Source organism: Rhipicephalus microplus, chromosome X, assembly GCF_043290135.1.
Source record: "Rhipicephalus microplus isolate Deutch F79 chromosome X, USDA_Rmic, whole genome shotgun sequence".
In the NCBI taxonomy this organism is placed as follows: Eukaryota; Metazoa; Arthropoda; class Arachnida; order Ixodida; family Ixodidae; genus Rhipicephalus; species Rhipicephalus microplus.
The window spans coordinates 287,114,634-287,132,685 of NC_134710.1; the positions used below are offsets into that span (position 1 = coordinate 287,114,634).

At 44.9% G+C, this 18,052-nt stretch overlaps 1 protein-coding gene across 8 annotated transcripts in view; it reads right to left on the minus strand.

Annotated features, from left to right (window-relative positions):
• The window catches only part of LOC119161443 (uncharacterized), a 21,050-nt gene extending 6,359 nt beyond the window's left edge, over positions 1–14,691 (minus strand). Inside the window, exons 1-5 of one of the 8 annotated variants that reach the window (XM_075879276.1) lie at positions 14,446–14,691; positions 12,572–12,789; positions 5,815–5,861; positions 3,951–4,093; positions 1,358–1,456 (exon numbers count right to left, since the gene is read on the minus strand). In XM_075879276.1, the coding sequence (XP_075735391.1) occupies positions 1,358–1,456; positions 3,951–4,093; positions 5,815–5,861; positions 12,572–12,586 (304 nt within the window). In that variant the 5' untranslated portion in view covers positions 12,587–12,789; positions 14,446–14,691. The other 7 variants (XM_075879277.1, XM_075879278.1, XM_075879274.1 and 4 more) reach the window with 7 other exon arrangements.
• Between the last annotated feature and the right edge of the window lie 3,361 nt (positions 14,692–18,052).

Here is an 18,052-nt window from a genome sequence, read left to right on the forward strand (position 1 = left end):
TGAGTGTCATATCGCTAAATTAAGTGTGTTGTTCGAGCCAATTTCTGAATAGGACAATTTCTCTAAGTTGTGGCAGCAACCATTATGCAGTTTGCTGCCTCGGTAAAGAAAAGTTCTGTTGTCGAATAACAAGCTCTAACATTTGTTCAATTATTTTTTTTTCATCAGGTATACATCTCAACACATTCATTCCAAAACCTCAACTTTAACAAATGTTTCTATTGTAATGATACGGGGTGCAAAACTTAAGCTGCAGAGGACTAGGCATTTAGCAGGGGTCTGGCTGCTCAACAGTTTCATAACACTATGCCCATGATGCTAAAGATGAGTGATGGGACAAGAGAACATACAATTACCAGAGCAGTAAACTGTATCAAGTTTACTGCCACAACTTAGACAAACGGTTTTTGTTCAAACATTCAAAACAACCAAATCTTGAAAAATCTTGATTGCCTCCAAGAACAAACTTTCTTTAATGATTTGACCCTCTATCAAGACCCCCCTCTCCTATTATCATCTTAACTTCTGCCATAATACCACAACTGTCATATAGTGCTTGATAGAATTTTAGGATATGAACAGTAAGCCTTTCTTCTCAATTTATTGCTCACCCTTTATGTTCATGCTTTAATGACTGTCTTATCAGCCAAAGAACCCAGGGTAAAAATGTGTGAAGGTGTCTTCAATTTTTAGAGCCAGAAGTACTTTTAACTTTTGGTAAATGCACTTAAACAATGTAATTTTATTTTACAAGAAAGAACCACTCTTGTAAAAAATATACTAAAAACACTGCATTTCTCCATGTTTGATTTGATTGATATGTAGGGTTTAACGCCCCAAAACCACCATATGATTATGAGAGACATCGTAGTGGAAGGCTATGAAAATTTAGACCATTTGAGGTTATTTAACATGCACCCAAATCTGGGCACACGGGCCTACAACATTTCCGCCTCCGTCAGAAATGCAGCCACCGCAGCCAGGATTCAATCCAGCGACCTGTGGGTCAGCAGCCGAGTATCATTGTGCCATGTTTCCTCGCGACCACAATTACCATAAACTGAAACAAAATTATTTTGATACTCTAGCCTTGACATTTTGCTGACAAAGAAACAAAGACAGTGGAAGAACCATGAAGAACAATCATGTGTAGATTATTTTTCTCCCATAACTCAATTTCTGAGCACATGATTTGAAAGGCCTCTGCTGTATTAGAAAGTTTTTCCCCGAAAATAGTGCTGGAACAACTTCTTCCCACATTGAGGCATCGAAGCACCAGTTTCGGAAAATATTGGAAATGATCAAGAAACCACTTTACAGACTAACATGACAAGACCACGAACTTGCAAATACTTACAGGTTAATGCAAAATCACAGTTTCCGAGGCAGCCCAATGGCTTATGTCTGTCCATCTGTACTACCTTCTGTCTGCCTTTGGGCTGGTTTTGTAGAATGTCTGCCGAGAAAACAAAAACATTAAAAACAGTTAGCTTTTTCAAGTATGCTCCATGTAACACAACCTAACTTTTTCGGCCTCATGAGGTAGCAGTCTCGAAAGCATGCTAACAGCTGCTGCTTTATGCATTTATATCTCATACCCCATTTGCAGGCTCCAAAATAATGCCCAGTCATCAAGCAAGAAGTCTAACAGAGAAAACAGAAACAACATTTTGCACTAGACATAAATTAATTTCTTAATACTCACTCAATAAACTATTTTCCTTACGCATTATATGCATACATGTTGAAAAGACTGGGCATGTAAACATGGCTGCTGGTGAGTCAGGACACTTCAAATGCCAACAACCAATGAGAAGATAGACTAATGGAACATATAAGACAGCTAACCAGACGCCCCTTATTAAATCTATCTTTATATCATGACGTAAATGCATGCCAAAATTCGAATCACGCAGTTTCCTACAAGCAGAGAAATGGAGAAATGCATCTAATATTGAGGCTTGGCATAGCGACATGTGGTAGGGCATGTGTGAGCCAATCATTAAATATCTCAACGAAGAAATCAAATTCTGAGCATTTATTTCTTACAAAGACCAACAGGCATGTCATCTTGATCGATATCTCCACTTGCCTTGTTTTGCTTCTAGGCTAATGTCAACTTTTCCAGTTGGTGTTTGCGGTGTCTTCACTACTCTCTCGAGTCCATGTTTCCATGCCCTGCCTTTTTAATGCGGATACAAACCTACTAAGCAGCTCACCTCTCCTATTTGAAATGTGTATACAATCTAGAATTACCACTTTGTTCACTTGATGTAACAATAATAATGGGGTTCTGAATGTAGATGTCAATTCAAAAGCACTTAACCATCTAGCATTTTAGCCTCCCTTAAAAGTTCAACTGTTGCCCTAAAGATCAAAATCACTCTGTACGGGAGTTGTTCACATGGTAGCATAGCTGTAAGCAACGTAAGATCAATTTTAGGACTATGAAAAGAGCTCTAGGTAAAAGCAAAACACGCAACTAGCAAGAAGAACATATTATCCGGCCTAGAATCTATATCTGCTAACCAAGAATGCTGTGGTGCAGGCCATGCACCTCGGCAACTGTTCAGCTTTTCTATCTGAACCAAAGCTTAGTAGAGTCAATATTGATATGTAGAGATTGCTCTAAAAACAGCAGTTAAGTTGCCAAAATTTTAAAGCCAAAAGACCAAAAAAAGCTCCACGAATAATACAATAATAAACACTTAATGATGCAAGTACACCCAAAACACCGTATTAAATGCACTGGTTGAATAGGTATTAGGCAAGCAAAGCAGCAAAGCAATGAACTGCCAGCTATGTAGCTGCAAAATAAAAGAAAGGAGGTGGCTCTAGTGACACGAAAAATCTATGAAAGTACTATAAACAGAAAAAGTTTGGTAGATGTTGAATCCACAACAAATGTGAATTTCGATACACCGGTACTTAATGCTTGTAATTAGGCTGGTGACTGCATAGATCAGAATGCGAAGTGCAGTATGAAATACTTCTTTCAAAATTACATTCTCAGACAAAGTAAAAATTTAGCTTCATCGAACAATTCCTATCACGCAAACTTTTGCTATTGATGGTACCTATTGAACATACAGAATGTTTCGTATAATGAACACATAAATATTGACAGAAGCTACAGACTAATTCACAGATGAGCACTGCAAAATATAAATCAACAAAGCCATGCGGTGCATAAACTGACCATTGATAATTGAAATGTAAAAAGCTACTATACAACCCGACCATCTCAAATTTTCGATAACTGCATAAATTGTAAATTTTGAGCACGTTGCCACAAATAATGTGTTCACATGATGAAGTGATGAAGTAACAGCCAATAAAACACACATTGTAGCTGTTTTCAGTTTCTCACTCGGCTTCTCCATCGTTCTCATCGTGAAGAGGGGTACGCATACGTAACCATCTGCAGTCAGAAGCCAACAAAGCATGACGTCAGTGATTGTGCAATCAACATGCAGCCATCAACTAAGAAAGGCCTTATTGATGTGCCGCTATGCTACATCGGCACGGTGAGGAAGTACTGTGCAAGGCATAGGTGAGATAAACAAATATGCAGCACGCCTCACAACGACCCAATCTACACCGAGTAATTTTAAGGCTAAAACACTATTCCATATTGCAGAGAGAACCAACCGACAGTCAGTGCAAAATCACATGAAGAGTATACACTGGTCAGGCATGAAGGGGTCACCATATTTGTTTTTCGAAATGAAGTTTCTGCGATACTCACACAATGCGATTAATGCAGCACCCTGTAGGAATTAGCGAGATGGTCTGCAAGGTGATAAATAAGACAAAGCAAAAGCTGCCTAATCGCACTTTGCGAGAATGTAAAACACACTGTGCAGGGAATTACTTTTGCAGACATATTCCTATAAGCTATAAAACTGACAAATAACATGCCTACTCTATGCAACATAGGAATGCCTCACGCCTTTGCAAGACCTTTACTGTGATGACTGCACTGTCTGTGTAGGCCAGAGGCAGCCAGCCCATGGCTTTCAGGCATCTGATCCGATTGTTGAAAAGAACTTGTGGCTCACATCCTTGTAGCACTGCTTTTGGGAAGTGCTTCCTGTGATAACAAAAGTAACACAGCATAATTATTCTCTGTAAACACTCACATGAAATCCACATTGGTGCCTTTTAAAAAAATTCAGCTATAGACTGAACCACAGACATACTTGCTTCAGTTATAATGGAGCACCTTATTGCTTTCCCTGGCCTGGTTTTTTGTTTTCACCCATGAAACAATCTAGCAGAAGTTAAGCTTTAGTTGGGGAAAAAGCAGTTGAAAAGCATAAATTTATCATACAATATGAAAAATTGGATAATTTTGCATGATATATGAAATATAATTCTTGTATAGTGCCACCACCAAGAAATGAGTGAGCAAGCTGTGACATTAAGGTGTCACAAAATAATGGAGTTTCTGGAAAATGCAATATACAGCTAGGTAATTTTGCTATTGAAATGTGCTGTTACTACTGACTCTGTAGCTGCAAGTGCCTGCTGAATCTACTCGAATGCATTTAGCAAACCTATGTAATAACACTGACAGAGAAAACCCAGTTCTCACTTAGCTGCCCCCATCACAGCATCATGTTGCTTCACATAAGGGTTCCTGGTATGCAGGTTGCAGATGCATGAACTTTGTGGCTATGTCGTACCACAGTGAACGTGGTCGACATCTGCTCGAACTACGTGAGCAGCTGAAAAATGCTCCATTGTGCAATTAGCTGTAACAATGCAGTGTTGCTAGCTACCAGTCGCTTCACAGTACACCCTTAACAAATTTTGGCACCAGCAAGGTTTCACAGTGTATACAAGCGTCTGAACACAGTATTCAATGCTACCAGTTGCATTCTCTAATTTTATATCTAGATGAATAGAACATGCACACAGTAGCCAATAATTGTGCCAAGTAGAAGAGACCATTTTAGGTACTCTGCAAAATTCATAGTCAAGAATCAGGTTCATCACTCAAGCCTGTTGTTTAGCATTATAAGTGAAAGTGTGCTTGCAAACGTACACAGAAAAATTAGCAATCGACAATGAAAAATGGTAAAAATTAGGTTCATGTTTGGCAGAAATAAATCGCATACAGTAAAGACAGTCTAAGACACTGCTATGATAATGTTGTAAATTTCAAAATGGGTCACTATTCTATACACTATGCATGCATTTACAAGAAAGATAACAATGCTTGTTGCAAGAAACAATAAAGTTTTACAGTTTTTGCGAAATTCCACTTGCCAGTACCCCATTCTACAGAAAGGCAATACTTTGCGAAACCAAGTCACGTTTCCAGACGAAATGCACTCGCCATGGTGACGAATAGGTGGAGTACTCTTCTACAGCATGATTTATTGGAACTCAAAATTCTGATAACAATTATTTCTTATTATAGCTAGCAAGAGCCTCTCTACTGTTGCTTATGTGAAGTAATTTTATGTCAGTAGGAGGCCACAAGAATAAGGGCCAAACATTAATGAGCGCAAAAATCACAGTGACTAGTTGTGCAGCAATTTCCAACTATCCTTATTTATGGAAACTATTGCACTTCTTTCTCAAATAAGAGTTGCACATAATTAACACTTTCGCATGAATATAGTTAAGTTCTAGGTAGCATACATCCTGATTTTACTCTGTATACCCTCACTTATTTTGCAATATTTTCACTTCGACATGACTAGCTCAAAACAACACTCTTCTTCATTAAATAGAACTTTGTACTATACCTTTGAGTTAGCCACATATGCTGAATAAGCACCTCTTATAGGATGCTTGGCTCACCGTGTGGTCAGCACTGCACAGTTCGTCAGGGCACTTCTGTTTGCTACCTGCAGTACACAGCAAAAAAACTTAGGCATTCAAACAAAAACAAAGCAAGTATGGCAGCAGCATTTCGTCCTTTGGAGATAGAGAAGGGGGATGGGTAGTGCTGTATTGTTCTTCATAAGCTACACACACATGCACAAACTGTTTTAGTTTGGCACATAAACAGTATAAACGAGTGAAAATGATTAGAGGAGACAGGTGGCCGCATATTTGAAATCCTCCAAAGAAGGAAGAAACACGCACTTGGTATTTTACAGTATACAGTGCCATCTATGAAAAGTATGCAAAGTGCTGAATTTCACTAACACTTGGACACTATTAAGCCAATGTGAAACGACAACGTATTGCACTCGCTTCGCTGTCCAGCTGGTGCTTCCGAAATTTCCTGAGGTTGCCCAGACAGCAAACTGGTCTGGCCAAATTTAAGTATACCCATTCCATTAACAAGCACCGCTGGCCTCAACTCCAAGTGACAGCACCAAATGAAGTCATTTAATAATGGCATGCAACTAATGCTAAGTACCTAAGCGTTTGAATGAAATATTTTTAAAATATAGTATTAAAATATGTTTACCACCAACAGTCATACTACATTATACCAAGGAGTGCTAGCGATATCACTGCAAACACTCAGAGCAATGTCAACGACATATCTCAGAGACCTTCGCAGTCTTTTATTGAGCTGCAGTTAAAGGCGGCAGCCGCTAAATGTACTTTGAACCCCTTCTTTCACAAACCGAGAGAGCTGCTTTTCTTCAAAAGAGCTTGCGGGCGCAAGGTGCAGGCATTGACGGAAGTAAATATAGCCCCGGCAACAGGGACTACACCGCTCAGAGTTGATGTGCCGGCACTCTAACCAAACTGTTACAGCGAAGGTAGCTTCTTCGTCCTTTTTCGCCCTATGAGCTTGGGAAGCGCCCATGCTAACGCGCTGTGCCCTGTTGGGACTCCGGGTCCTGGCGGTCTCGTTTTCGGTAGCTGGCCCCGTAGCAGGATCCATCGTCCGACAATTCAGTGAGAAGAAGCGCCCGAACGAACGACAGAGATTTATTTACATGTTGAGAAGTGATCAACTGATCCAAAGAGAGAAGAGAGAGAGAGATACAAAACGTCTTCGGCATTTTATAGCGCCGCGTTGTCGACACTGGGCGCATTGTCCGCATCGTCAGCCAATACGGTGGCCCCGGCACCTCGGCCACGAAGGAGGGGGAAACCCACCTCACAACACATGCAGGGGAACAACCTAACACGATGCCCAAATATGGTCACGAACGCACAGCAGATTCCGGAATTCTCCCGGCGAGAGGGAGGAGCCTGAATGGGGAGGTGGGGGTCGACGACACAGGTGGTCAAGAACCGGTTCTCCCCGCAACTCCTCTTGCTTGGTTCCCTAGCGCAAAACCAGTGCATTGACCTTTGTTTTCGCTTGGCTGGAAGGCCGTCTCAGGTGCGGGCTATCCCGGGAATGCGTCGACGAACTCCCAGAGGGGTTCGCAAACTTTTGGAGAATCCCAATGCTGGGGCCGGTCGTAACAGTCTCTCGCGCGGGGGGGTAAAGATCTCGATGGGCTGAGGTTTGCAAACACTGTCCAGAGAGATCAGCGCCGGCAGTCGGTTTGGTGATGACCGTCTTTGATGAAGTAGAGGGCACCACCTGCTTCATTGTAGGCTCAACAGACATCACATACGCACATGAAAACACAACTACTCAGCCGGTGAGCGCCGGTCAATTCCACCAAACTCCACCAGGCAATTTTCCCCTTTAACTGATATTAAAGGAAATACACAATTTATTCAAAATGTTACTCATACGTTAAGGTGACACAAAACAACAACACTGGAAGCACACCGAACCCGAAACCCTGGATAGCCGTGTCTTCATAGTTTTCAAACAAGTACACCTAAAAGAGTAAAAAAAAAACAATCACTAGCCCTTGTCTAGGTTAGGAAAAAAAAAATGCCAGAGTTCTCGAGACATCCTCTCGCCTCAGGGGCATCGACTTAAGCCATCAGCGTTGCCATGGAGTACACGCTTTTTGTAGCGTATTTAAAACGTATATTGTTGCAAAACTAGGCTCCAACGCAGCAGGCGGCCGTTCTTAGAGGACATGGTCTGTAGCCAGGAGAGAAGACAATGGTCCACTTCCACAATGAACTTGCTTCCGGCAATATAACAAGCCAGTTTCTGGACTGCCCAAACCAAGCACGCACATTCCTTTTCGCTAGCGCTGTAAACCTGCTCGCGAAGGGTGAGTTTCCGGCTAACATAGAGGACGGGATGCTCTTCATCCCCCTCATCCCTTTGACTAAGAACTGCCCCCATGCCTCTATCACTAGCGTCACATTAGACTATGAAAGGCCTCGAGTAGTCCGGTGAACTAAGCAAAGGTTGGCTCGACAAGGCCGCTTTCAAAACGCGGAAAGCCTTTTCTTTTTCCTCATCCCAGTCGACCATTTGGGGCTCGGTCTTGCGCAACGCGTCAGTAAGAGTGCTGGCAATGTCGGAATATCTAGGGATGTACTTACGATAGTAACCAGCTATTCCAAGAAAAGCCCGAATATCGGTTTTCGTTCGGGGCTGGGGAAAGTCTCGGATAGCTGCCACTTTCATTTCAGAGGAACGGCGATGCCCTCGACCGATAACATGCCCGAGATAGAGTACCTCTGCTTGTGCTAGCTGACACTTGGGCGCCTTTACCGTTAAACCTACTTCGCGTAGGCGTGTCAGTACTGCTCTCAAATGCGCCAAGTGTTCTGGCCAGGACGAGGAAAACACGGCGACGTCGTCCAAGTAAGGCAATGCGAAGTCCTCTTGACACCGCAAAACTTTATCCATTAAGTTTGAAAAACAGTAAGGCGCGTTCTTTAGGCCAAAACTCAACACTTTGTGCGAAATGTCCCCAATGGTGAAATAAATGCAGCGTACCGACTCGCCCTCTCGGTGAGCGGCACCTGCCAGTAACCTCTCACTAGGTCTAGCGTTGAGATAAATTCCGCGCTGCTTACCCTCTCGACGCGTTCCTCAATGTGGGGAATTGGGTAGGTCTGATCCTTGGTGATGAGGTTTAACTTACGATAGTCTACGCAAGGACGCGGATCTTTGCCGGGTACCTCCACAAGAATTAACGGGGAAGTGTAATCACTTTCACACGGCTCAATCACGCCCAATTCCAGCATCCTGTTAACCTCTGCTTTTATTAGCTCAAGCCGGCGAGGTGACAGCCGATACGTCTTAGATCTTACCGGTTTCGACGAGGTAAGCTCTATGTCATGAGTGAGGACGGATGTCCGGCCTGGCTCGCTTACAAATCTGTCCTGAAACTCGGTCAAAAGACCACGCAATTCCTGCTTCTGCTTCCTTGTCAGCTGTGACTTTGATACTAAATCCTCAACTCTTTTCTCGATCGGGACTTCGTCCGATTCGGGAGCTAATTCAGAAATTTCTGCCGGAACCTCTTCCGGAACATTTACAGTCATGTTCACGATGGCTTCACTCTCTTTAGAGGGCTTGAGTAAGTTGCCATGATACACCTGGTGTACCTTACGACTTCCTGGTAATTTTACCACATAGTTGGCGTCAGACAATTTTCGAGTAATCTCGGCCGGGCCGACCCATTGCACTTCAAGCTTATTCTTTTGGGAGGGCCTCAACAACATGACCCTGTCTCCTACAGCAAAGTGTCGCGCTTTAGCTGTTCGATCGTAGTAAAGCTTAGCCTTCTGCTGTGCTTTGGTCATCGCACTCTCGGTCAGTTCTTGGGCTTTTGTTAGACGATCCAACAAGGTGAGGACATATTCCACTACTATAGGATCATCACCGTGACCTTCCCACGACACTCTCAGCATACGAAGAGGAGATCGCAGTCTGCGGCCGTAAACAAGTTCCGCTGGCGTAAATCCTGTTGTCTCATGTGGTGCAGTTTTTAGTGCAAACATCGTTGCAGGTAAGCACATTTCCCAGTCAGTTTTTCGTTCAAAACATAAGGCTCTTAACACTCGCTTCAACACGGAGTGAAGCTTCTCTATCGAGTTCGACTGCGGATGGCAGACTCAACTATGCAATAATTTCACGCCACACCGCTCTAGAAAGGTTGTCGTTAAGGCACTCGTGAAAATGGTGCCCTGGTCTGATTGTATCTCGGCAGGAAAGCCTACCCGGGCAAACACGGACAGAAGTGCGTTCACTACTTCCACGGAACTTAGCTCTTTTAGCGGGACCGCCTCTGGAAATTTAGTAGCTGGGCAGATTAAGGTCAGGATGTGACGGTAGCCTGAAGTTGTCTTGGGCAAAGGACCTACTGTGTCAATTACCAACCGACGAAAGGGCTCCGTGATTACGGGTACCAGCTTCATTGGAAATTTCGCCTTATCTCCCGGCTTACCCACTCGCTGACACACATCGCAAGATCTTACAAACCTCTCTACATCTTTAAAGCATCCAGGCCAGTAGTATTCCTGTAAAAGACGATTTTTCGTCTTCTTTACGCCTAAGTGGCCTGACCATGATCCTCCATGCACCAAACTAAGCAAATCCTGACGATACGCCTGAGGTACGACTACCTGGTCAAACTCTACTCCTCGCCTATCTAGATATTTTCGATAGAGTATGCCGCTCCTCTCTTGGAATCTCACATTTCGTTTGGCGATTCCCTCTTTCGAACTGTCCTGGAATTGCTTAAGCATCGGGTCACCTTTTTGTTCGGTTATTAATGATGCGGGGCTCACCTGCAGCAGCCGACTGAAATTATCCGAAGTTGGCATGACACTCTGCAGCCTGTTCTCGCACAAGTCGATTTGTTACCGTGGTGTCCAACTCGCAACCAGGCCCGTTATCGATTTGAGGCTTGTTTGCCTCAGTGAATGTTGCTCTCGCAGCCGGCGCACGTGCCTTCGATCTAGTCAGTGCCTGCACTATGCCTTCTCCCAACGTTAGACCTTTCTCCTTCAGCATTTGATCTGACTTGTTTGAAAATAAGTAAGGATACTGCAAGGGTAGATATGGCGATACCGCGGCTTCCGTTTCCAACGTACCAAATGCGCCTTTAAGGACAACTTTAGCTACGGGAAGGCACTGACTGTTTGCTTCTACGGCTTGTCTAATCCAGGCACAGTCTCCTGAATACTGTCCGGACTGAACAAAGGACGGATGAACTACGTCCATAGTGGCTGCGGAGTCTCTAAGAACCCGACACTGCTTGCCGTTCACGGTAAGGTCGTACATATAGGGCTCTAACAACTTCATGTTCTTGTCGGCTTCATTTATAGATAAAAAGGCCACCTTTTCTTTCGGGCAATGTTTCGCGAAGTGCCCTGTTTCGTGGCAATTGAAACAAGCCGCCGGTTTTTTTGCCTCAAATTTCCTTTCGCTTGCCTCTGCCGACGCCTCATGGTTAGATGCCTTGTTTTCCTCACCCTTTTGTGCGAGACTTGTCGGTTGTTTTCTAAACGGCACCTTATTCGGTCGTAGGAATTTTTCCCCTTTTGGCTCGCTGCTTGCCCCGAGGGCGCGGCGCGTAACGAATTCTTCAGCGAGCTCTGCGGCTTTTGTTACGGTGTTCACGTCTGGTCTATCCTGCACCCAGAACCTCACCTTTTCTGGTAACCTTTGATAGAATTGTTCCAGACCGATACACTCGAGCATTTTGTCATGATTCCCATACGCCTTTGCCTCTTTCCGCCACTCCCCCATGTTGGCCATTAACTTGTAAGCAAACTCCGGGTATGAATCATTGCTCTCTTTTACGGCGTTGCGAAATTTTTGTCTGAAACCTTCCGCTGACAACCTGTATTTCTTGAGAAGGCTCGACTTTACCTCACTGTACTCGTCAGCCTCCTCTTTCATCAGGCGCGCGATTACTTCAGATGCCTCCCCCGGAAGTAGGGACAACAAGCGTTGGGGCCATGTCTCCTGGTCAAAACCCTGCCTTTCGCAAGTTCTCTCAAAGTTGACAAGGAACAGCCCAATGTCCTCCCCTAGCTTGTACGATCTCATTAGGTCCGTCATTTTGAACCTGACCCGCTCTGCGGTACCGGATGCCTCGCTGCCTCCTGCTCTACTATTATGGCTAATCTCTAGCTCGAGGCGCTTCATTTCAAGCTCGTGCTTTCGTATCTTATCTGCCTCGGCTTCTGCCGCTTTCCTTTCGGCCTCCGCCGCCTTTCCTTCGGCCTCTGCCTCGGCCGCCTTTTTTTCGGCCTCTGCCGCTTGCCTCTCCTGAATCTCCTCGACACATTCTGACAGCTCGTCATCCTCCGCCCCCAATGCGAGAATCGCCTCTATCAGCTCTGGCTTTCTTTGAGAGTCCGACACCTCCAGATTCAACTCCCTTGCAAGTAGCAACAACATAGACTTTCGCAGGGATTTCAGATTCATGGATGCCTCCAGTACCGCTGTCTCTGTTCCACAAAGATTCCTGTCCTGCAACTAATTAACCTTGACGGCAACGACAGCTCTAGATTCCTGTCTTGCCTCAAGTTTTCCTTTAGCTTAGTCTACAAATAAAGCTTCAAAAAGCTCTTACACGGAATCCTGCCCTGTCACTGTTAACCTTGACGCCACTGACAGAAAGAGCTTAACCAAGCTCTCACACAATTTCTGCCTGACGCATGTTACCTGTTAACCCAATGACCAAGACAGCCCCTCTCTACCAGCTTTTACTTAACACATAGAGTAAATGCCTGGTAAAATTTAACAGAGAAAGCCGGCACTCACCCAGTTCGCAGTCATGTCTCCGGCGTCGTGCCTCTCAGAAGTGCCGTTCGATTCCCTCTGGAAGTCGATGAGCTCGTGTCATCCTTCTCCTGTTGTCCCGTTGTTGGACTTCGGGCTCACTCCGTCCAGTGGTCGCTTTCGGGGTTATCGGCATCCCACCGCTGCCATCCAGTTGTTGGGACTCCGGGTCCTGCCGGTCTCGTTTTCGGTAGCTGGCCCTGTAGCAGGATCCATCGTCCGACAATTCAGTGAGAAGAAGCGCCCGAACGAACGACAGAGATTTATTTACATGTTGAGAAGTGATCAACTGATCCAAAGAGAGAAGAGAGAGAGATACAAAACGTATTCGGCATTTTATAGCGCCGTGTTGTCGACACTGGGCGCATTGTCCGCATCGTCAGCCAATACGGTGGCCCCGGCACCTCGGCCACGAGGGAGGGGGAAACCCAGCTCACAACACATGGAGGGGAACAACCTAACACGATGCCCAAATATGGTCACGGCGCCCTAAAAAATGCCCAAACATGGTCACGAACGCACAGCAGATTCCGGAATTCTCCCGGCGAGAGGGGGGAGCCTGAATGGGGAGGTGGGGGTCGACGACACAGTCGGTCAAGAACCGGTTCTCCCCGCAACTCCTCTTACTTGGTTCCCTAGCGCAAAACCAGTGCATTAACCTTTGTTTTCGCTTGGCTGCAAGGCCGTCTCAGGTGCGGGCTATCCCGGGAATGCGTCGACGATCTGCCAGAGGGGTTCGCAAACTTTTGGAGAATCCCAATGCTGGGGCCGGTCGTAACAGCACTCTCGGGGCTGCTCCAATCAAGCGATCTCTTCTGTATGGTGTTTCCGTTTTATTCTTTTTTGATACATTTTTTTCTGATAGCCAAATAGCGAGAGCCACGATGCGCCACAGCTTAGGTCACTGGCACCCAACTGAGACGAGAAAATTACTAACGGACACTGCGAAAATAGCGAGAGCCAAAAGAACAACAAGCTGGACTTAAGCAACTACTGCCGGCGTAAGACCTGCACACGGTACAATAAACGCTGCCAGCAGAATATGCCGCGCTAATATTTATCAGTGAATTATCGCACTCAGACACAGACCAGCTGTCACACTCCTGCTAATCAAAGTGGCTTGTTTATCTACACGGAACACGCCAACTAAACTTCGGTCGTGTCGCCTGATAATGCAACTGCAACGAAAAGGATGGGATGCGCAGTTTTGTCTGTCACTCACCAGTGATGTAGAGGAATTTTCGTGAACTACAACGCAATGCGTACTGTAACACGACACGTGACAGCAGCTTACAAGCCCACACCGCTAAACCCCTGGTAACCAACTTCACGGTCAGGGGCACGCGACACCGTTGCACAGAATTCGCAAGAACAGCGAAGCGCGCGCAAAAAAAAAAAATCACAGCATATCCACGGAGTGAATGATGATTAGTGGGGCGCAGCGTTCGTCAGTCTGTCTGTCCGTCCATCTCTTTTTGCGGCCATCCCTCTGTCTGTCCATCCGTTCGTGCGCCCCTCTGTCTGTCCGTTCGTCTGTCCATATGTCTAGAGAAAACTCCAAGCACAGCCATCTCACATTCATCATGTATTCATCATATACAAGTGCCCCCATCCAGCAGACATTGTAAGGACCGCTATTTCGGGTATGTGCCACTGGTGGTTACGTCCTACGAGGGACCCACAAGCCACGCCATAAGGAGCTTTGCCCCTAAAAAAAAGCCGCTTTCGAGTGAGTCTCTGTGCGATTTCGAAAAAGCGTAAACATTCAAGGCATGAGCATTTTGTCGGCTCATGCCTTGAATGTCGAAGAGACCGAAGGCGGGCAAAATTCACGAGAGCAGTACGATAGGACTTACCTGATAGCGAAATCCACAAAACTTGTTCGCTGGTCAGCTTGACGGGAAAGCTCCGACACAATTGTGGCTCGAAGCAATGAACTTAACGACACCTTGCGCAAACTTCTGGTGGCATAATGTCCGAATTGACGCAACCACAGGTTAGCCGATCAGAATAGGACAAGGAATACACGTCTCGGTGTCCCAAATCGCCGTTTAACATGGTCGTTTCTAACGAGTCCTCGACGGAGACGTTCCGCCGTGATGCGCGACCTTGCATGGATGGATGGATGGATATGGCTGTACCCTTCAGATCGGGCGGTGGCTAGCGCCACCAAGCCGTAATACTTAATGAACGCAAAACTATATTTATTTATTTTTTCCTTAAAAAGTGAGTTTGAGGATTCGTACTTTGCAGTGAAGAGTTCAATTTTCACTCGTTCCTTGACTTTAGCCACCAATCAGATAACCTCCTTCTAGTTAAGTCTACTTGCTTATAGTCTATTTTGCCCTCCCGGTCCCTAAACCCCAGTGCTTTGAAAAACTCTGCGCCATCATCCTGAACTATAGGGTGAAGCCCTTTACAGAACATTATCAAGTGTTCAGCAGTTTCTTCTTCCTCTCCACACGCACTGCATACTGTGTCTACCCCTTCGTATTTGGCCCGATATGTCTTGGTTCGCAGTACTCCTGTCCTTGCCTCAAACAGTAGAGAACTACCCCGAGTATTATCATAGATCCTTTCCTTGGCAATTTCCTGCTTAAAAGTTCGATAGATCTGTAGTGCGGGTTTCTTAATCATGCCCGTTTTCCACATGTCAGTCTCCGTTTCCTTCACTTTCTTCTTAACCGATAGTTCTTTTTGGTTTGGCCACCTGCTGTTTTCTAAGTATTTACCAGTCAACTTCCTGGTTCGCTTCCTCCATTTTGTATCGACATTCTTCATGTACAAGTAGCTGAAAACCTTCCTAGTCCAACGCTCCTCCTTCATTTCTCTCAATCGCTTCTCAAATTTTATCTTGCTGCTAGCTTCCCTGCCCTCAAATGATGTCCATCCCATATCACCTTGTACTCCCTGATTTGGTGTATTCCCGTGAGCTCCTAAAGCAAGCCTACCTATTCCACGTTGCTTAATTTCTAATCTTGCTTGAACTTCTGATCTCATGCACAAGACCGCATTGCCGAACGTCAGCCCAGGAACCATGGGCCGCGTCGTGGAGGCGCCGCTGGCGCCACGTACATACATCACGTGACCACGTCGGAGAGATGTTATCGCGAGCCGGCGCGCGCGGCTGTGTTCTGGTGTCGCGAAGGGGCCCACGCTCGGAGGATTTTCTTGTTGAAACAATATTAAAATCATGCTTTGCGGTTGCGGTATAAGCTCGTTCTATTCGCTACACCTCCACTGCAGTAGAATATCCTGCGTACTTGAGAATGAGACAGTTCGTAGAAATGGTGAGCCTGTCGTAGTTAACTTTCGCATTCAAAAACATCGTAAGTACACCATCAAATTATACGTACGCGCTGTTTGACTGACCAGATGAACTCACGCATTCAGTTGTGCAAAACGCTTATACGCAATTTTTTGCCTAATATTCCGACCACTTTTTTTTTTATTGAGAAGCGAACAAAACAGAAAAAAAACTTCCTTACCGAGAATAAAAAAAAATTGTTCACCACCTCTGATAATTTCAACGCACTTGTTTTTTTATTTGTTTTTGTACACACTATCTGGCAACCCTGAGACGCTGGGTGAGAGGACATTAGAATTTTCACATCAGAGGGATAACAATAATTCAAAAATTCTCGCAAGCTCATAACAACGTGTGGAACCCACCCTTACATCGATACTGGTTTCAACGACATATCAGTGATGATGATGAGATGGAACTACCAATGTTTATATTCTCTCTTTGGCAAAACAACCCGCTTACAACAATGCCGCTGAGCCGCATTATAAGTTATATCAAACAAGTCTGGCTGCTGCGTGTTCGTGCCAAAGGGGGGGGGGGGGGGGGGTAATGCGCGTGTTGTGTAATCCTCGAAAGGAAAGAAAACGGGAAATTTTTGCGTCCAAACACCCTTCTATTATTATGGGGGACTCCGTGTGGTAGTGGTCTCTAGAAATTTCACTCTCCGCCATTTAAAGAGATAATGAATAAAAAATATAAAAAATTGACAAAAACACGGAAGTTCTCTTAGGAAGGCGCGCATGTTCCGCTGAACAAAGTTCACATATCTTTGAGTAATTTAGTTGTATTTTTGGTAGACTGTCATCGCGCGGCAGCAGCGCGTGACTCTTAATTGCTGTCAGAGTCTCCGAGGCACACGCAGGGCGCGGGTGTTCAGACCCTTCTCTTCCCTTTTCCAACCTCTCCTTTCATCCTAATCTTTCCTTACACAAAAGCGCTGATGCTTTAGCTCCAAGCCGGGAGCGCTACTCGCTGCCAGTGCCGTTCGTAGTGGAGTCATCCCACGCCAAACATACCACCTATTTTGACGACCACCTCAAATCGATTCGTAGAAATATCCTGCTGATTTACTGCATTGAAAGCAGTGAATCACTAAAATATTTCGGGAAGAAAAAATTCTGGTCACGTGAGTGCTTTCCGAATTCATCCAACTGTCGTATGTCTGTTGTTCATGAAAAAAAAATATTTTTTTGAAAGAGCCACTCTCTCTTTCAATGCCAAATTTAGTTTTTATATTAAGTAATGGTGACTGTGCAAGGTGTTTTAAGCTAATCATTATCAGCGCAATTTGGCCACATACACCTACAAGAATTTAGCCGAAAGTGGTTATGTTTGCAGTTTTTCTATTGCACATCTGCTTTTTATAGAATATCTCAGAAATTAATAATTACTCCATGGAAGGTATATTTTGCAAAAAAATTGCCTTTGCACCCCTCAAGTCGCTAAACTTACGAGAAAAAAATCTCAAATTTCCCAAAATCCTCAACTTTGTCCACATTGAGGCCAATTTGCACCACGTGGTGGTCTCACTAAAGATAACATTTATATCCAACTGGAAAGCAAATAAGCAGTTCTTTTGCTATCCCAAATTTATCATTGCAATTTTTGTTTCATGGAGGAAAATAATTTTTGAAGTTTCCAATAGGCGGCTATCTTCTCATTTGGTTATATGGCAGCTTCCCTCTAGTTCCCCGTGGCCCCGGCATTCTTCAAGACAGAGCGTTTCCTCTCTGCCTGAGTATGAATCTACGACATGCACGCGGGTGATGTTATCGCATGCGCCCATCGTGTGACTGAGATGACTCGGTTTGCTTCCCCTTTGCTTCAGCCACGTTCGTAGTGCTCACTCGCGTTCATTTACCCGCAGCTAGAACATGCGATTTGGACTTTATAAGGTGCGTGACGGCACCTTATAAACGCGGCAGAGTATTCATATCACAGTAAAAAGATTAAGAGGAACTATGAATAAACGATTGTTAGTTACACGCACCCAGGCTCTCTTTCAACACATCGTGCCCTCCGAAAAAGTGGCCTGGTAGTGGCATTTCCGCTAGGAAATAACTAATCAGAGCAGCCAAATTCTAGACTTTTTCATACGGTTCACTGTTGTCTCCGTACCTACAATAACAGCACTACGTCTGTTGGCATCCACGGCC